At 38.6% G+C, this 17,890-nt stretch overlaps 1 protein-coding gene across 3 annotated transcripts in view; it reads left to right on the forward strand.

Moving 5' to 3' along the window:
* The window catches only part of C2CD6 (C2 calcium dependent domain containing 6), a 187,074-nt gene that overhangs the window by 131,049 nt on the left and 38,135 nt on the right, over nt 1–17,890 (forward strand). For 2 of the 3 annotated variants that reach the window (XM_033230701.1, XM_033230702.1), the window contains exon 15: nt 8,601–8,659. The exons of the other annotated variant lie outside the window; for it this stretch is intronic. In XM_033230701.1, coding sequence (XP_033086592.1) covers nt 8,601–8,659 — 59 coding nt within the window. The remainder of the gene's footprint in view (nt 1–8,600; nt 8,660–17,890) is intronic. 3 annotated transcript variants of the gene reach the window in all.

A 17,890-nucleotide genomic window follows, 5' to 3' on the forward strand; every position in this document is an offset into this window, starting at 1 on the left:
TCAGTGACCTTATGTGAAGATACGTTTAATGTATCACCCAGCATCATAATAAAAATATTTGACAACCAATATAGCATAAGCCTGGCAAACCAGATTACATAGTTCTGTTGGATGAGTTCTGGAGACCCACTGCTGTGCCATGTTAGAGTTGAGGGAAATGGAAGATTCCTAAGGGAATCAAGGTAGTCAGGACAATATATGTAAGGTGACACTTGAATATCTTGAGGTAGCAACTTTTTTTGTTTGTTTAAGTTCTGGGATACATGTGCAGAACATGCAGGTTTGTTACATAGGTATGCATTTGCCATGGTGGTTTGCTGCACCCATCAACCTGTCATCTAGGTTTTAAGCCCTGCATGCATGAGGTATTTGTCCTAATTCTCTCTCACCCCTTGCCTCCCACACATCGACAGGCCCTGGTGTGTGATGTTCCCCTCCCTGTGTCCATTTGTTCTCCTTGTTCAACTCCCAGTTATGATGAGAACATGCAGTGTTTGGTTTTCCGTTCCTGTGTTAGTTTGCTGAGGATGATGGTTTCCAGCTTCATCCATGTCCCTACAAAGGACATGAACCCATCTTTTTCATGACTGCACAGTATTCCATTGTATATATGTGCCACATTGTCTTTATCCAGTCTATCATTGATGGGCATTTGGGTTAGTTCCAAGTCTTTGCTATTATAAATAGTGCTGCAATAAACATGTCATGTGCATGTGTTTTTATAGTAGAATGATTTATAATCCTTTGGGTATATACCTGGTAATGGGACTGCTGGGTCAAATGGTATTTCTGGTGCTAGATCCTTGAGGAATTGCCACACTGTCTTCCACAATGGTTGAACTAGTTTACACTCCCACCAACAGTGTAAAAGCATTCCTATGTCTCCACAGCCTCACCAGCATCTGTTGTCTCCTGACTTTTTAATGATTGCCATTCTAACTAGCATGAGACAGTATCTCATTGTGGTTTTGACTTGCATTTCTCTAATCGTCAGTGATGATGCGCTTTTTTTCATGTTTGTTGGCCACATAAATGTCTTCTTTTGAGAAGTGTCTGTTCATATCCTTTGCCCACTTTTTGATGGGGTTGTTTTTTTCTTGTAAATTTAAGTTCCTTGTAGATTCTGGATATTAGACCTTGTCAGATGGATAGATTGCAAAAATTTTCTCCCATTCTGTAGGTTGCCTGTTCACTCTGATGATAGTTTCTTTTGCTGTGCAGAAGTTCTTTAGTTTAATTAGATCCCATTTGTCAATTTTGGCTTTCGTTGCAATTGCTTTTGGTGTTTTAGTCATGAAGTGACTATGTCCTGAATGGTACTGCCTAGGTTTTCTTCTAGGGTTTTTATGGTTTTAGGTCTTACATTTAAGTCTTTAATCCCCCTTGAGTTAATTTTTGTATAAAGTGTAAGGAAGGGATCCACTTTCTGTTTTCTGCATATGGCTAGCCAGTTTTCCCAGCACAATTTATTAAATAGGGAATCCTTTCCCCGTTGCTTGTTTTTGTCCGGTTTTTTGAATATCAGATGGTTGTAGACGTGTGGTATTATTCCTGAGGTCTCTATTCTGTTCCATTCGTCTATATATCTGTTTTGGTACCAGTACCATGCTGTTTTGGTCACTGTAGCCTTGTAGTATAGTTTGAAGTAGGTAGCATGATGCCTCTAGCTTTGTTCTTTTTGCTTAGGATTGTCTTGGCTATATGGGCTCTTTTTCAGTTCCATATTAAATTTAAATTTTTTTTCTAATTCTGCAAAGAAAGTCTATGGTAGCTTGATGGGAATAGCATTGAATCTGTCAATTGCTTTGGGCAGTATGACCATTTTCATGGTATTGATTCTTCCTATCCATGAGCATGGAATGTTTTTCCATTTGTTATGTCCTCTCTTATTTCCTTGAGCAGTGGTTTGTAGTTCTCCTTGAAGAGGTCCTCACATCCCTTGTAAGTTGTATTCCTAAGTATTTTATTCTCTTTCTAGCAATTGTGAATGGGAGTTCCCTCATGATTTGGCTCTCTGCTTGTCTATTATTGGTGTATAGGAATGCTTGTGATTTTTGCACATTGATTTTGTATACTGAGACATTGCTGAAGTTGATTATCAGCTTAAGGAGTTTGTGGGCTGAGATGATGGGGTTTTCTAAATATACAGTCATGTCATCTGTAAACAGAAACAATTTGACTTCCTCTCTTCCTATTTGAATACTTTTATTTCTTTCTCTTGCCTGATTGCCCTGACCAGAACTTCTAATACTATGTTGAATAGGAGTGGTGAGAGAGGGCATCCTTGTCTTGTGCCAGTTTTCAAAGGGAATGGTTCCAGCTTTTGCCTATTCAGTATGATGTTGGCTATGGGTTTACCATAAATAGCTCTTATTATTTTGAGGTCCATCAATACCTAGTTTATTGAGAGTTTTTAGTATGAAGGAGTGTTGAATTTTATTGAAGGCCTTTTCTGCATCTATTAAGATAATCATGTGGTTTTTGTCACTGGTTCTGTTGAGGTAGCAACTTTTTACCAATTAGTGTAACAGTGTTTTACTATTCTTGCAATTGAGACTGTCACAAGTGTGTAGTGACTGGATAACCATTTAGAGCAGACTGAAGTAATCTAGTTAAAATGAAGAGAAAATAATAAGATAGCTGAAACACCACTTGCTATAGAAGGGAGATGATCAAGCAATCATATATCATTGTAAGCATTATAAGCATTCTTTTTTTTTTTTTTTTTTTGAGACGGAGTCTTGCTCTGTCACCCAGGCTGGAGTACAGTGGCGCGATCTCGGCTCACTGCAAGCTCCGCCTCCCGGGTTCACGCCATTCTCCTGCCTCAGCCTCCCGATAAGCATTCTTGAGTTATAGAGAGAACATTCTAATTAAGGACTTATGGGTAAAAGAATCAAAGGAAAGTACGGTTGAGAAGTATAGTTTTAGAATAAAGTTCCCAAATGGAAATTTTAGCTTAGCTTGAATAGTAGAATGCAGAGAAATAAAGGATTTTTACCATGATTAGAATTTAATGGTTTAGCCATATTCATACATCTGTTTCATATGGTAATGCCAGTTCTAAGAACATACATTGGGATGCAGAAAGCTATTTTAGAATGTAGGATGTCAGTCTCAGGAACTAACACTTTAAATGCTAGGAAAATTTTAAGGTATTTAATCCCCAGTGATTCTGGTGAGAGCTCAGAAAAGGAAGAGAGCTGTATGAAAAGTCTGAAACTTCTTAGGGATTAATAAGTGGTTGTTATGAGAATGATGGTCGAAATACAGACCGGAAAGGCAATTCTGATGAGGCTTCAGATGGGAATGAGGAACCAGGTATTGGAAACTGGGGTAAAGGTTATCCTGTTATAAAGTGGCAGAGAACTTAGCAAAATTGTCTCCATGCCTGAGGGCTTTATAGAAGGCAGAATTAAGAATGATGAACAAGGCTATTTGGTGAAAGAAATTTCTAAGCAAAACATTGAAGGAGCTTCATGATTTCTTTTAACTGCATATAGTAGAATGTAAGAGAAGATAAATGATTTAAAGATAAAATTTATAATTAAAGGGGAAGCAGAAAGGAAATATTTTAAAAATTCACAACCCAGCCAATGTAAAGAATGGAAATGCATGTTTAGGAAAGCAAACCAAAGGTGTTGCCAAGTTGCTGTTTGCTAACAAAATTAGCATGACTAGTAGGGAGCCAGTGATATTCATCAAGAAAATGGAAGAATGGCCCAGAAGGCATTTCAGGGATCTTAAAGGCAAACTCGGAACTTGAGGGCAAGGTTTCCAGAGAGGAGCCCATGGGACCTCAACATTCACTCTCTGTGCCACCTCAGGTGTCTTATCCCCACATGTTAGCAAAGGCCTTCTTGGACACCCTAGCAGTGGCTTAAGCCAACCTGGGTGCAGCTCCTGTTTTCACTCTATGGAGTACAAGTGGTAAGTCTTGGTGGCATTCATATGATGTTAATTCTGCAGGTGCACAGAGTTCATGAGCTACCTCCACCTAGATTTCAAAGGATATTGTGGACAGCCTGGGGGGTCCAGGCAGAAACTTGTCGCAGGGGTCGAGCTTTTGTAGAGAGCTACAGTGAGGGCAATGTCCAGCAGAAAGGTGAGGTTTGGGCTCTTGCAGAGACATCAGAACTGTAGAGCTACTTACCTGCAATTCCAGCCTGGGAGAGCTGCCAGCAGAAGACCCTAACCCCTTAGAGCTGCTATTTGGGTTAAGCCTAGCAAAGCTGTGGGAATGCAGCTGCCTGAGGCCTTAGGGACCCAACTGCTGCCCCCGTGTGCCCAGAAGGTGGGACATGGAGTCAAGAAAGATTATTCTGGAGGCTTAACATTTGATGTGCACTCCATTGGATTTTGGACTTACTTGTGAGCATTAACCGCTTTCTTTTTGTCTATTCCTCCCTTTTGCAATGAGAATGTCTCTTTCATGCCTGTCCCACCATTGTATTTTGGAAACAGGTAACTTGTTTAATTTCACAGGCTGACAGCTAAAAGGGAATTTATCTCAGAATAAATTGTGCCTGACTCTCGCCCATATCTGATTTTGATGAGACTATGGACTTTTGAGTTGGTACTGGAATCAGTTAGGAATTTGTAGCTATTGGGACGGAATGAATGTATTTTGCATGTAAGAAGAACGTGAGTTTTGGAGGGCCAGGGGTAGAATGTTATGGTTTGAATAGATCCCTCAAAAGCATGTGTTGGAAATGTAATGCCCAATGCAACAGTGTTGGGAGGTGGGACCTTTAAGAGGTGATTGGTTCAAGAGATCTTCACCCTCATGACTGGATTAATGCCATTATCACAGGAGTGGATTATCAGCAAGCATGGGTTCCTTATAAAGGATGCATTTGGCCCTATTTGTCTCTTGTCCTCTCTTGTCCTCTTGCCTTCCACCGAGGGAATAATACTGTCAGAAGGCCATTGCCAGATGCTGGCACCTTGATATTGGACTATCCAGCTTCTAAAACTGTAGAAATAACTTTCTGTTCCTTATAAAATCCTCAGTCTCAGATATTCTTTATGGCAGCACAGAACAGATGAAGATAGATACCCATAAAGGTTTTGTTCTAATATCTTTTGGATTCTTCAAACCATAGGCAGACTTTTGGAGTAAATCTGATAGAATAAGCTCCTTATTCTATTATTTCCAACTACTCATTGGAAGGGGGAAATTATTCTACCAAGTAATAAAAAATGTTAATGAGGGTATAAAGTAGATCCCATCCCTGCTTTACCACTAACTAGTTCTGTGACCTTAGACAATCATTTGTCTTGTAAAAGCATTACTTTCCCAATTTTAAAAATAAGAGTAAACTAGATACCAAGAATAAATATTTCAATGCTTCTTTGTAATTGCATTATATTGCCTTATTTAGTCTTTAAAACTTTGTACATGCTACACATAGATTAAATTATTTAATTTTCATCCAACCCTGTGAGGTTGACACTGTGAATTTTCTTTTACATATGAGGCAACAAAGACATTTTGGAAAGTCTGAGTAATTTGAAAATTTATAAAAGATGCATATGAAACAAGCCAGTTGTCCAGTTTCCTCTGATGAGTCTTTGTAAGCAATGTCCAATCTATGGTGTATCTAAAATTTAAAATAAACACTTGGGAGGGGAAAACAGGGCCTGTTTTCTTACTGCCCACCACTATCTTGCTCTTGGGCAGATCATTAACTTTTCTGGAATTTTTCTCATCTTTAAAATGAGAGAGGTAGTTTTAAGAGTGTTAGATTGTCTATTACTCTAAACATCTATATTCCTAGAATTATATCTGAACAGAGCCTTTAAAAACTATATAAATAAGATTTCAAAATATATATGAAAAATGTTTTTTGTCATACTTTGCATTATACTTTTCATTTACTTATGCAGACCAGTCTTATACAATTAACCCAATAAATTATATACATTAAATAATTATATTACATAAAATGTATTTATGTTATATAAAATGAAATCAATGCATTAAAGAGTTTAGTAATGCTCACATCGCACTCTCATTGATTCCTAGAATTATCATTATCTGTAAGCAAATTAGAGGTGTGTGCCTAGGCCAGTTACTTTGAAACTACTTTCATAAAGACCCTCCGACTCGTAGTATTTATGCACATATATTTTAGCCTAGGCTGACAGTATTTATGCACCTATATTTTAGCCTAGGCTGACAATTTTTCATTGAAGATCTTGGTCATTTCATTCCCTGCTTTGTCATTGTCTTAGTTTGTTACATAAGGTTCTTCTCTAGGGACGTGAATTTAATTCTTTAGGAAATCCAGAATTATTCATGAAAGACATCTAGAATGTAAACTCTCTGCACAGCTTTATGGAGTTGGGTATCTATAGCAAATGTGTTATGGAAGATTACCCAAATGACTGCTAGAAGACAGGCTAAAATGAGGTAGTTCCAAGAAAGATAAGTAAAGCCATTTTTTTAGTACTTCCAGTGAAGCACAGCTTTGAATAATGTACATAATCTTTAGCAGTCACAGAAAAGGATAGAAGCACCAGGAGTTCAATGATAAGATTTAAAAATTTTTTTTTGATTTTTTGATTTATTTTTTGAACTAACATTAAGAGCCAGAGTCAAAACTAGAAGTACTAGATACAAACATTTACTATAATCTGTCTACAAGAGTGTATCTTCTGTACATAAAAGTACAGAGCATGGTGACATTTAACTTTAATCACTTAATGTATGTATTTCAACATTACTACTGAACAAAGTAGTTGGTCATTAGGTGACAGATCCAGGGGTGCAATGTGTCAAGTGTTAGAGGATAGGGGGGTAGTAATGATAGCAATGTCGACTTGAAAGGAAAAAGTGAAGGCAAAATTATATTGGTAGACAATCTATTTGGGCCAAGCTTGAGGACAGCAACCCAGGAGCATAGACTCAAGTTGCGCTGAATATATACTCCATTTAGCAGCAGTTACAAGGGTATTTTTAAAGGAAAAGAAGAGGCAGTTTCTAAGTTGTTTACCAAAAATTTCCATTAAGATAACATAAGGTATAGATTGGCTATACATTTTTTGTTTGTATTACAAATTTCTGAAACATGAAGATAATAAGTGAGGGAGCTAAGCAGTAACAAAATGACTTTAAGCAATTGCCCCCAGGCATGGGCGTGGAAGTGGGGTGGCGGGGGGTGGGGACCATGACTGAAGTCCCATATTCATGTTTCTCTGGGCCTAATAAATTTTTCTTACCTTACATAGCTCAGACTCTGACCCATTTTTCTTTTCTCAGTAACAATATCAACAAAATTACATTTATTTTGTGCTGCTTATATTCCAGACACAGTGTTATTATATGCCTTAACCCTCTCAACTGAAGAATCACAAGGTTCATAAATTTTGGAAAAAAGAGCTTTATTTCTTAAAAAGGGTTGCAGCCTGTAGGTTGGCCAACCACATACTGGGAAGCATAGCCTTGGGCAGAAGCTGGAAGCAGACACTTTTTTTTTTTTTTTTTTTGGGACGGAGTCTTTCTTTGTCACCCAGGCTAGAGTGCAATGGTGTGATCTCGGCCCTCTGCAACCTCTGCCTTCCAGGCTCAAGTGATTCTCCTGCCTTAGCCTCCTGAGTAGCTGGGACTACAGGCGCGCGCCACCACACCCAGCTAATTTTTGTATTTTTAGTAGAGACAGGGTTTCACCATGTTGGCCAGAATGGTCTCAATCTCTTGACCTCGGGTTCCACCCACCTCGGCCTCCCAAAGTGCTGGGCTTACAGGCCCGTGGGCCACTGTGCCCAGTCTGAAGCAGGCACTTTGAGAGAGGAAAGGATGAGAGAGGAATTTATGCTAAACAAGTTGGCTACATATTTAACAAGTTATAGGAGGAGCTATGAATATTAATGACAAGTGGGACATGTGCATGCATAGTAAGCAAACATACATATTACATTCTTCCTATGTTTACATTGGGCTGGAGACTTAACATTTAAATGCATTAAGATTAGACTCCGTACATCAAAAGTTGAAATGGAGGACACAGAGGCATCCTGTGTGCAGTCTCCGTAAACTGGCCAGAACCAGCCCGTGCTGTTGGTGGGAGCTGTGTCAAAATTACAAAAGGGAGGGGCAGCAACAGGCAGCTGGCTGAAATCAGTGGGAGAATAAATCTTGTGAAAGGGCCGGTTTCTGTTTAACCATTAGGAAAGAAAGCCTAATGGTGGTTAGCAAAGGAAGGGGTATAACAAGGCATGACCAACCTCCCATTCCCATCATGGCTGGGAACTCAGTTTTTAAGGTTTATCTGGGGTCCACTGGCCAAGAGGGAGTCTGCTCAGTTGGTTGCAGGGCTGAGGATTTAATTTTTGTTTCTCAGCCATTAAATCACACAACAACCTTATAGGGAGGATCTTTGTCTTTTGACAAATGAGAAAACCGAGGCTGAAGGAGGCCAAATGACTTGTCCCAAGTTAGTCACATAGTCACAGAAACTGTGTCTAAGCAGTCTCCTCCAGAGCCTGTGCTCTTAACTATGCTCTCATAATAACTAAAGATGTGTCTGTAAAATACACTTGTCAAATGCCACAAGTGGCAGCTTATTTACATAATCATTTTCTTCATTCTTTTTCAGATGGGTTAATACAAGATAAATCCTACAGACTGAGAAATATAAATAGAAAGGGCAAAGCAGTAAGTAGATTGATATATCCTTTAAAAACCACCATTAGCATTTACATTGTTTTGAATTAATATTTACTGACAGTATTCTGCCAGAAAGAAAGTACATACTTTATTATTATACATTTATACATTGATTATAAGTCAACTGTATCATATATTTTATAGTTACTTATAAATTTATAAATTATTATAAAGTAATACAAATGTAACATCAACTTTAGGCTACACTACTTGTTGCTTCTACCTCCCCCCAAATAGTTATTGCTTAATAGGCAAACCACAATAGCACTGGAAAAGCACAGGCTATGGCTGCCCATCTATTGGGACATGAGCAATTTTAAAGAAGCCACTTTTCTCATCCCAATTTCCCATTAATACTTAAAGTTAACTATTTTGGATTTCATTCTTTGAACTTTGAAAATGTTTAATTGTTCAAGATTCAGTTGTCTAAATGCCATGCCAGGCTAACAGCAATAAGTATTTCAGAAATGGAACAGGAATGTGTAGCTTGAGATGTAGATCAGGCAAGAAAGAAATATTTTAATGACAAATAAGAGAAAGAAAATGGTCTACCTCATATTTTGCACTCAGAAGGCAAGAACCATGCTCATACAGTGGAGAAAATTCCAAGCGCCAAAAGAAGTGTCAGTGCTTTCTTGTAATTTTTAGTGATTAACTTTCTTAATTTAAGAAATCAGAACCCTATGCTAATACTCTTGTAGAGAGTAAGATTTGATATAAGAATTTCTTGGACTTCATGCAATAGGCTTTAGTCACTTTAAAGACAGCAATTCCAAATTTTTCAGAATATTACTGATCCTACAATTCAGTCCAGTTATCCCAATAAGCCATTAAGTGTTGTGGAAATTTTAATGTTTTGGTGCTTACACTATTTATTCCAGACTGACTCATACATCTAAAAATAGTATGAGAATTCCATCAGATTATGTGGCCAAACTTTTATTTAGGAAAAAAAAAAAAATCACATACCTATAAGGTACTAGGTTGTTACAGAAGGAGCACAAGATTTCAAGCCTGAAGACCCGGATTCTGGCACCAGTCTCTTCATTCATCAAGTAGAGGTTAAATGGGGACTAATTTATAAAACATTTATGGAAATACATACTATATAGCAGACACCATGCCAGTTAATATTTAAAGAGACTCTGCTACATAATGGGTACCATGTTAAGCTTTTTATGGCCATTCTTTTATTTAATCCTTACAAAAAATGGGCATTATTATTATTTTCATTTTGCAGAGGAGAAAACTGAGTCTCAGTGAAATTAGATAACTTGTATAAGGTCACAATCAGTAAGAAAGTTGGAATTTGACCCTAGAGTGCATAAAATTAATATACTTATCTCCTGACCCCCGACCTTGAGAAATTAAAAATATATTAGTGAATGTGGTTGACGGAAAAGTAGGCACAGAATTACAGCTATACTAGATGGAGGCACAGGGTGTTTTAGGAGCATCCTGTGAAAAACGCACTTAACAGGAACCTGGCAGGAGAGGGAGGGAAGAGGTTGGTAATGAAAGGCCTTTTTAAACAAAAAAAGGTGATTCAATGAAACAACATATGTAAAATATTTTCCAGTGCCGTGCATATACAATATGCATTGTTTTGGCTGAATTCAACTGAAGTCTCGTAGCAGTAGCATTCTCAGGACCATTCAGACAATTAATACTTTAATAGCATCATTGAACTGGAGGACTTGAGATTTTATGTCTATTCCAATTCGATATATTTTTACAAAGATAAATTTTATCAGAAAGATGCAGCTCTAGGGTCTCCAAGAGACTCAGAGACACCTAAAAAAGTATAAACCATCTCCTAAATGGTTTAATCATAGTTGTCATTCTTCTCCACCAGAATGTAAGCTCCTCAAGAGCTAGGAGATTGTGTGTCTTGTATTCCCCAGCATCTAGAACAGTGTCAGATACTTTAGCATTTAACAAATACTTTTTGAATGAGTACCTACTATGTGTCAGGCACTATGGATACAAAAATGAAAATAATACAGCCTTTGACTTCAAAGACCTTACAGCCAGGTAGAGGAAAATATGTACTTGGAGCAAATCAGTAATATACCAGTTTTATATCAGTAATATAATTGTTCTAAAAGGAGATACAAAGAATGGTAGGTGTAGGCAAAGTAGTACCTGTTATTAAAGATGATCTGACAGTTGGCTTGAGATTGGGCCTGACTCCATATTAACTATGGCAACTCAGGTGCTTTGGCACATTACCACCTGTTTAGTTCACTGCTATAACCAAAATACCATAAAGTGGGTGGTTTATAAACAACAGAAATTTGTTTTTCACGTTTCTGGAGGCTGGGAAGTCTAAGACCAAGGGCTCCTGCATTTTCAGTGTCTGGCGAGGGCCCACTTCCTAGTTTACAGACTGCTATGTTCTTGCTGTGCCTTCACATGGTGGAAGGGGTAAAAGAGTTCTCTGGGGTCTCTTTTATAAGGACAGTAATCCCACTCATGAGGGCTCTGCCCTTATGACCTAATCAGCTTCCACAGGCCCTACCTCCAAATACCATCACATTGGGGATTAGGTTATCAACATTACTTTTGGGTGACATAAACATAGAAGAAACATTCTCATTGCAAAAGGGAGAAGTAGGAAAGAAAAAAAAGGAGTAACAAGTCCCAAGTAGGTCCAAACTACAAGGCAAACTCTGAGATCTTAAGGCTTGAGAATAATCCTCTTTAGCTCAGTGTTCTAGGACCAAGGTCCTGGCTTCTGGACTCACTGTGGTGGGAGTCTTGCCTTATGGACCCACTTGGATAGAGATCCTGCCCCAACACCTTTACTAGGCAGGGATGGGACCCCCAAGGCTCCAAGCAGCTCTGCTCCCATGACTTTGGGTGACTGCACTCCCACAGCTTTCGGCAGGGGCTCCATCTGACCTGTCAAAATTGAGGCAATGGTCTCCCCTTTTGAAACTGAGGAAGCAGCCCTGATGATCTCTGAATTGCCTTTGGGGTTGTTTTTTCCTTTGTCTTGAAGAGTAGTGCCTGGCTTCTGTTGAGATGACTAATGAAGCCTGTGCTTCACACTTACACTAATCTTTTTATTAAATAGTTGCTTGGCTATACCCTTAGCATTGTCTCCCGAACATGCTTTCTCATTTTTTGCAATATGGATAGCTTAAGAATTCACCAAATCTTTAAGTTCTAGTTTCTTTTTGCCTAACAAGTCTATCTTTAAGTGATGTCTTTCCTCTCACATTTTACAATAAGCATTCAGGATGACCCAAGCCATACCTTCAACACTTTGCTTAGAAATTGCTTCAGCCAAATATAGTCATCCCCTCTGCTCCACAGGGCATACATTTCAACATCCCCAGTGGATTCCTGAAACCACAGATTTTACCAGACATTATATGCTTTATGTTTTTTCTATACATACATATCTATGATGAAGTTTACTTTATAAATTAGGCATGGTAAGAAATTAACATCTAATAATAAAATAGAACAATTATAATATACTGTAATATAAGTTATATGAATGTGGTCTCTTTCTCTCAAAATGTCTCATTATGCTATACTCACCCTTCTCGAGATGAAGTAAGACAATAAAAGATGGGCACTAAGTGATTAATGGCTGGGTAGTGTATACAGCATGGATGTGCTGGACAAAGGGATTGTTCCCATCCTGGGCAGGATGGGGTAGGATGTAGTGGGATGCCATAAGAGTTCAACACATTACTCAGAGAAACTAGACTTCAGTGCAAAAAAAATAGCCAAAAAGAGGAATGCTATATAATAATAATATTATCAATTCACAAAGAAGACATAATAATCCTAAAGCAACAGAGCCTGGAAATGCATAAGCCAAAATCCAATAGAGCTGAAAGAGGAAATAAAATCCTCAATTATAATTGGGGATATCAACACCCACTCTCAGCAATTTATGGAACTACTAGGCAGAAAATCAAGTATATAAAAGGCTGGAATAACACAGTCAACTAGTAAGATCTGACACTCTGCCCAACAATACAGCAGATATACATTATCTTCACATGCTCATGGAACATTCACCAAGATAGACCATATCCTGGGTCATAAAACAAAGTTCAGCAAATGTAGAATAATTAAAACAACATGAAGTATGTTAATTAACCATAATGGAATATAAAGGAATTCAAAGGATATGGGGGATGATCAAGGAAAAAACTATGGCCATGAAGTGGCAGTGGTACACAAAACTTTATTTGGATGATGCTTTGACAGGTTCACATGCTGGAGTAGTCCCTTATGGCATGAGACTATCCAGAAGTGATAGCATGGGGTGAAGAGCACCACTCAGAAGGCAAGGAAATTCCTAAGGGAGAAGAGTGTCAGCAAAGGGGGTTACACATCTACATGCTTTCACGCAGTAACCTGGCAGGGAGTCTCTAGATCACAGAGCTCCAATGGGCAGCAGAGGTTTGGGGCCTTTATATTCCTAAGTTTTATCTAATCTATGGCTAGCAGATGCTGGGCTCAGTTCTGTGGGGCATGCAAAGCAGGTAGGCTCTAAATAGCCAAAAATATGCTTATTTGTGTTATATTTAAAACAATTTGATACGTACAACTTTTAGTCTTGTGCTGACAGGCTTATGAGATAATGAGTCTCAGCCTGCCGTGAAGAAGTAAACAACTGTATTAGTTAGTTTTTACACTGCTATAAAGAACTACCTGAGACTGGGTAATTTTTAAAGAGAAGAGATTTAATTGACTCTCAGTTCCACATGGCTGAGGGGCCTCAGGAAACTTACAATCATGGCAGAAGGCAAAGGAGAAGCAAGCGCCTTCACAAGGTGGCAGGAGACACAGCAAGGGGGGAAGTGCCATTCTTTTAAACCATCACATCTCGTGAGAACTTAACTATCACAAGAACAGCATGGGGGAAACCACCCTATGATCCAGTTTCCTCCCACCAGGCCCCTCCCCAACACATGAAGATTACAATTCAAGATGAGATTTGGATGGGGACACACAGATAAACCATATCAACAGCCTGAGTGTCAGGAGACAAGGGAAAAATATACAGAGACATCTTTGTCTCCTTTATATAAGATAGAATCAAGATCAATAACAAGGATAACAGGAAAATCTCCAAATACTTGGCAATTAAACAAGTATACAATTCTAAATAATTCTTGGGGCAAAGAGGAAGTCTCAAATGGAGTAAAAGAAACATAGAACTCAATAAAAATGGAAATACCATATATGGAAATTTGCAGGACACAGCTGAAACAATGTTGAAGAAAGTGTATTACATTAAATGCGTAAACAGGAAAGGTAAATTCTCAAATCAGTAAGTTCCCACCTCAACTACTTAGAAAAAGAACAGCAAAATAAACTCCAAGCCTAGAGAAGAAAATAATATAAGAGCAGAAGTCAATGAAACTGAAATTTAAAAGCTATTAAGGAAAATTAACAATGCCAAAAAATCTGGTTCTTCAATATAATCAGTAAAATTGATAAACCTCTAGCAAGAATTAAAATGATAAAAAAAGATACAAATTACCAGTATCAAGAATGAAATAATATATCACTGCAGAGTTTGCAATCATTAAAAAGATAATAAGAGAATACTACAGATAACTCTATGCTCATAAATATGACAACTTTGAGGAAATGGACTAAGTCCTGGAAAAACATAAACTACCTAAACTACCTCGACCAAGATGAACAATAGTTCTATGGCCACTGAAGAAATTGAATTGGGCCAGGCACAGTGGCTCATGCCTGTAATCCCAGCACTTTTGGGAGGCCGAGGTGGGAGGATCACCTGAGGAGTTGAAATCAGCCTGACCAACATGGTGAAACCCCATCTCTACTAAAAATACAAACATTAGCCAGGTGTGGTGGCGGGCGCCTTTAATGTCAGCTACTTGGCAGGCTGAGGCACGAGAATCGCTTGAACTCAGGAAGCAGAGGTTGCAGTGAGCCAGGATCGTGCTACTGCACTCCAGTGAGAGTGAGACTCCTTCTCAAAAATATGGTAACTTAAAAGCTCCTGGAACAGAAATCATGAATTTTACACAATCTATTCCAAAAAACATAAAAGGAGGGAACATTTCCCAACTCATTTTGTGAGGCTAATAAAACTGTAATAACAAAACAAGACGAAGACAGTGAAAATAAAGAGAATTAGAGGCTGGGCACGGTGGCTCACACCTGTAATCCCAGCACTTTGGGAGGCCGAGGCAGGCACATCAAGAGGTCACGAGATCAACACCATCCTGGCTAATGTGGTGAAACCCTGTCTCTACTAAAAATACAAAAAATTAGCTAGGCCTGGTGGCAGGCGCCTGTAGTCCCAGCTACTCAGGAAGCTGAGGCAGGAGAATGGCATGAACCCGGGAGGCAGAGTTTGCAGTGAGCCAAGATCACACCACTGCACTCCATCCTGGGCGACAGAGCAAGACTCCATCTCAGAAAAAAAAAAGGAATTACAGACCAGTATGTCTCATGAACTTAGATGCAAAATCCTCAATAAAATATAGGAATGTATAAAAATAATTATACACTGTGACCAAATGAGATTTGCTCTGCATATGCAAGGCTGGTTCCACATTTAAAAATCAATCTGGGTAATCTAATGTATGCACAGACTAAGGGAGTAAAATCATATAATATAAACTGACACAAAAGTTTTTCACAAAATTCAATACTCAATCATGAGTAAAAGTTCTCAACAAACTAGTAGTAAGAGGTAAGTTTCTCAACTTGATAAAGAGCATCTACAAAAACCCACAGCTTACATCACACTTAATGTTAAAAAATGGAACATTTTCCCTCTAAGATCAGGAACAGGGCAAAGGTGTATGCTCTTACCACTCTTTCTCAATATAGAAAGGAGATAAAAATTATGCCAATTGGGAAGGAAGAAATAAAACTATTTTCAGATGACATGATTGACTATGCAGAAAACGTCATGGAGCCTACAAAAAACAATACTACAACTAATAAGTGAATTCAGCAAGATTGAAGGATACAAATTCGATATGCAAAAAATTGATACCATTTCTATAGATTAACAATGAACAGGTGGAAACAAAACTTTAAAACACAATAACATTTACAATAACTCCAAAGAAAACAAAAATACAAATCTAATAAAACATGTATAGAATCTGTATGATAACAATTACAAAATGCTGATGGAAGAAATCCAAGACCTAAGGAAATGGAGGGACATACCATGTTTCTGGATTGGAAGATTCAACATAATAAAGATGTCAGTTCACTCCAAATTGATATGTAGATTTAATGCAATTTATATGTATATTATAATTTTTCTAGACATAGACAAGATCATGCTAAAATGTTTGTAGAAAAGCACAGACCCTAGAATAGCCAAAACAATCTTTAAAAAAGCCTAAAGTGGGAGGAATCACTTTACTTGATATTAAGTAATCAAGAATAAAGGAGAGATAGACACATAGGTCAATGAAACAGAATAGACATCCCAGAGACGGGCCCCCAAAAGTATGGCCAACTGATTTTTCTTCTTTTTTTTTTGGAGACAGTTTTGCTCTTGTTGCCCAGGCTGGAGTGCAATGGTGTGATCTCGGCTCACCGCAACCTCCACCTCCCGGTTTTAAGCAATTCTCCTGCCTTAGCCTCCTGAGTAGCTGGGATTACAGGCATGCACCACCACGCCTGGCTAATTTTGTATTTTCACTAGAGACAGGGTTTCTCCATGTTGGACAGGCTGGTCTCGAACTCCTGACCTCAGGTGATCCGCCCGCCTTGGCCTCCCAAAGTGCTGCCAACTGATTTTTGACAGTGATGCAAAAGCAATTCAATGGAGGAAAGACAGCCTTTTCAACAACTGGCACTGGAGCAATTGGACATTCATAGAGAAAAAATGAACTTAAGCCTCATTAAAACAGAATAAAACTAAATAGAGGTGAAATGTGGAACAACTGCTGGTGGGAATTTAAAATTTTACAACCACTCCTGAAAATACTGTAGCGGTTTTATTTATTTTATTTCATGTATTATTTTTTGAGACAGGGTCTGGCTCTGTCACCCAGGCTGGAGTGCAGCGGTGGTATCTCAGCCTCTTAGGCTCAAGCCATCCTCCCATCTCAGTCTCCCGAGTAGCTGGGACTACAGGTGCATGCTACCATGCTCAGCTAATTTTTGTATTTTTGGTAGAGAAGAGGTTCCACCATATCGTCCAGGCTTGTCTTAAACACCTGAGCTCAAGTAATCTGTCTGCCTCTGCCTTCCAAAGTGCTGGGATAACAAGCATGAACCATATTTTTTTTTCTTTTTTTATTATACTTTAAGTTCTAGGGTACATGTGCACAACGTGCAGGTATGTTACATATGTATACTTGTGCCATGTTGGTGTGCTGCACCCATCAACTCATCAGCACCCATCAACTTGTCATTTACATCAGGTATAACTCCCAATGCAATCCCTCCCCCCTCCCCCCTCACCATGATAGGCCCCGGTGTGTGATGTTCCCCTTCCCGAGTCCAAGTAGTCTCATTGTTCAGTTCCCACCTATGAGTGAGAACATGCGGTGTTTGGTTTTCTGTTCTTGTGATAGTTTGCTGAGAATGATGGTTTCCAGCTGCATCCATGTCCCTACAAAGGACGCAAACTCATCCTTTTTCTATGGCTGCGTAGTATTCCATGGTGTATATGTGCCACATTTTCTTAATCCAGTCTGTCACAGATGGACATTTGGGTTGATTCCAAGTCTTTGCTATTGTGAATAGTGCCGTAATAAACATACGTGTGCATGTGTCTTTATAGCAGCATGATTTATAATCCTTTGGGTATATACCCAGTAATGGGATGGCTGGGTCATATGGTATTTCTAGTTCTAGATCCTTGAGGAATCGCCATACTGTTTTCCATAATGGTTGAACTAGTTTACAATCCCACCAACAGTGTAAAAGTGTTCCTATTTCTCCACATCCTCTCCAACACCTGTTGTTTCCTGACTTTTTAATGATTGCCATTCTAACTTGTGTGAGATGGTATCTCATTATGGTTTTGATTTGCATTTCTCTGATGGCGAGTGATGATGAGCATTTTTTCATGTGTCTGTTGGCTGTATGAATGTCTTCTTTGGAGAAATGTCTGTTCATATCCTTTGCCCACTTTTTGATGGGGTTGTTTGTTTTTTTCTTCTATATTTGTTTGAGTTCTTTGTAGATTCTGGATATTAGCCCTTTGTCAGATGAGTAGATTGCAAAAATTTT

Source organism: Trachypithecus francoisi, unplaced genomic scaffold, assembly GCF_009764315.1.
Source record: "Trachypithecus francoisi isolate TF-2019V2 unplaced genomic scaffold, Tfra_2.0 Lachesis_group13, whole genome shotgun sequence".
NCBI lineage: Eukaryota > Metazoa > Chordata > Mammalia > Primates > Cercopithecidae > Trachypithecus > Trachypithecus francoisi.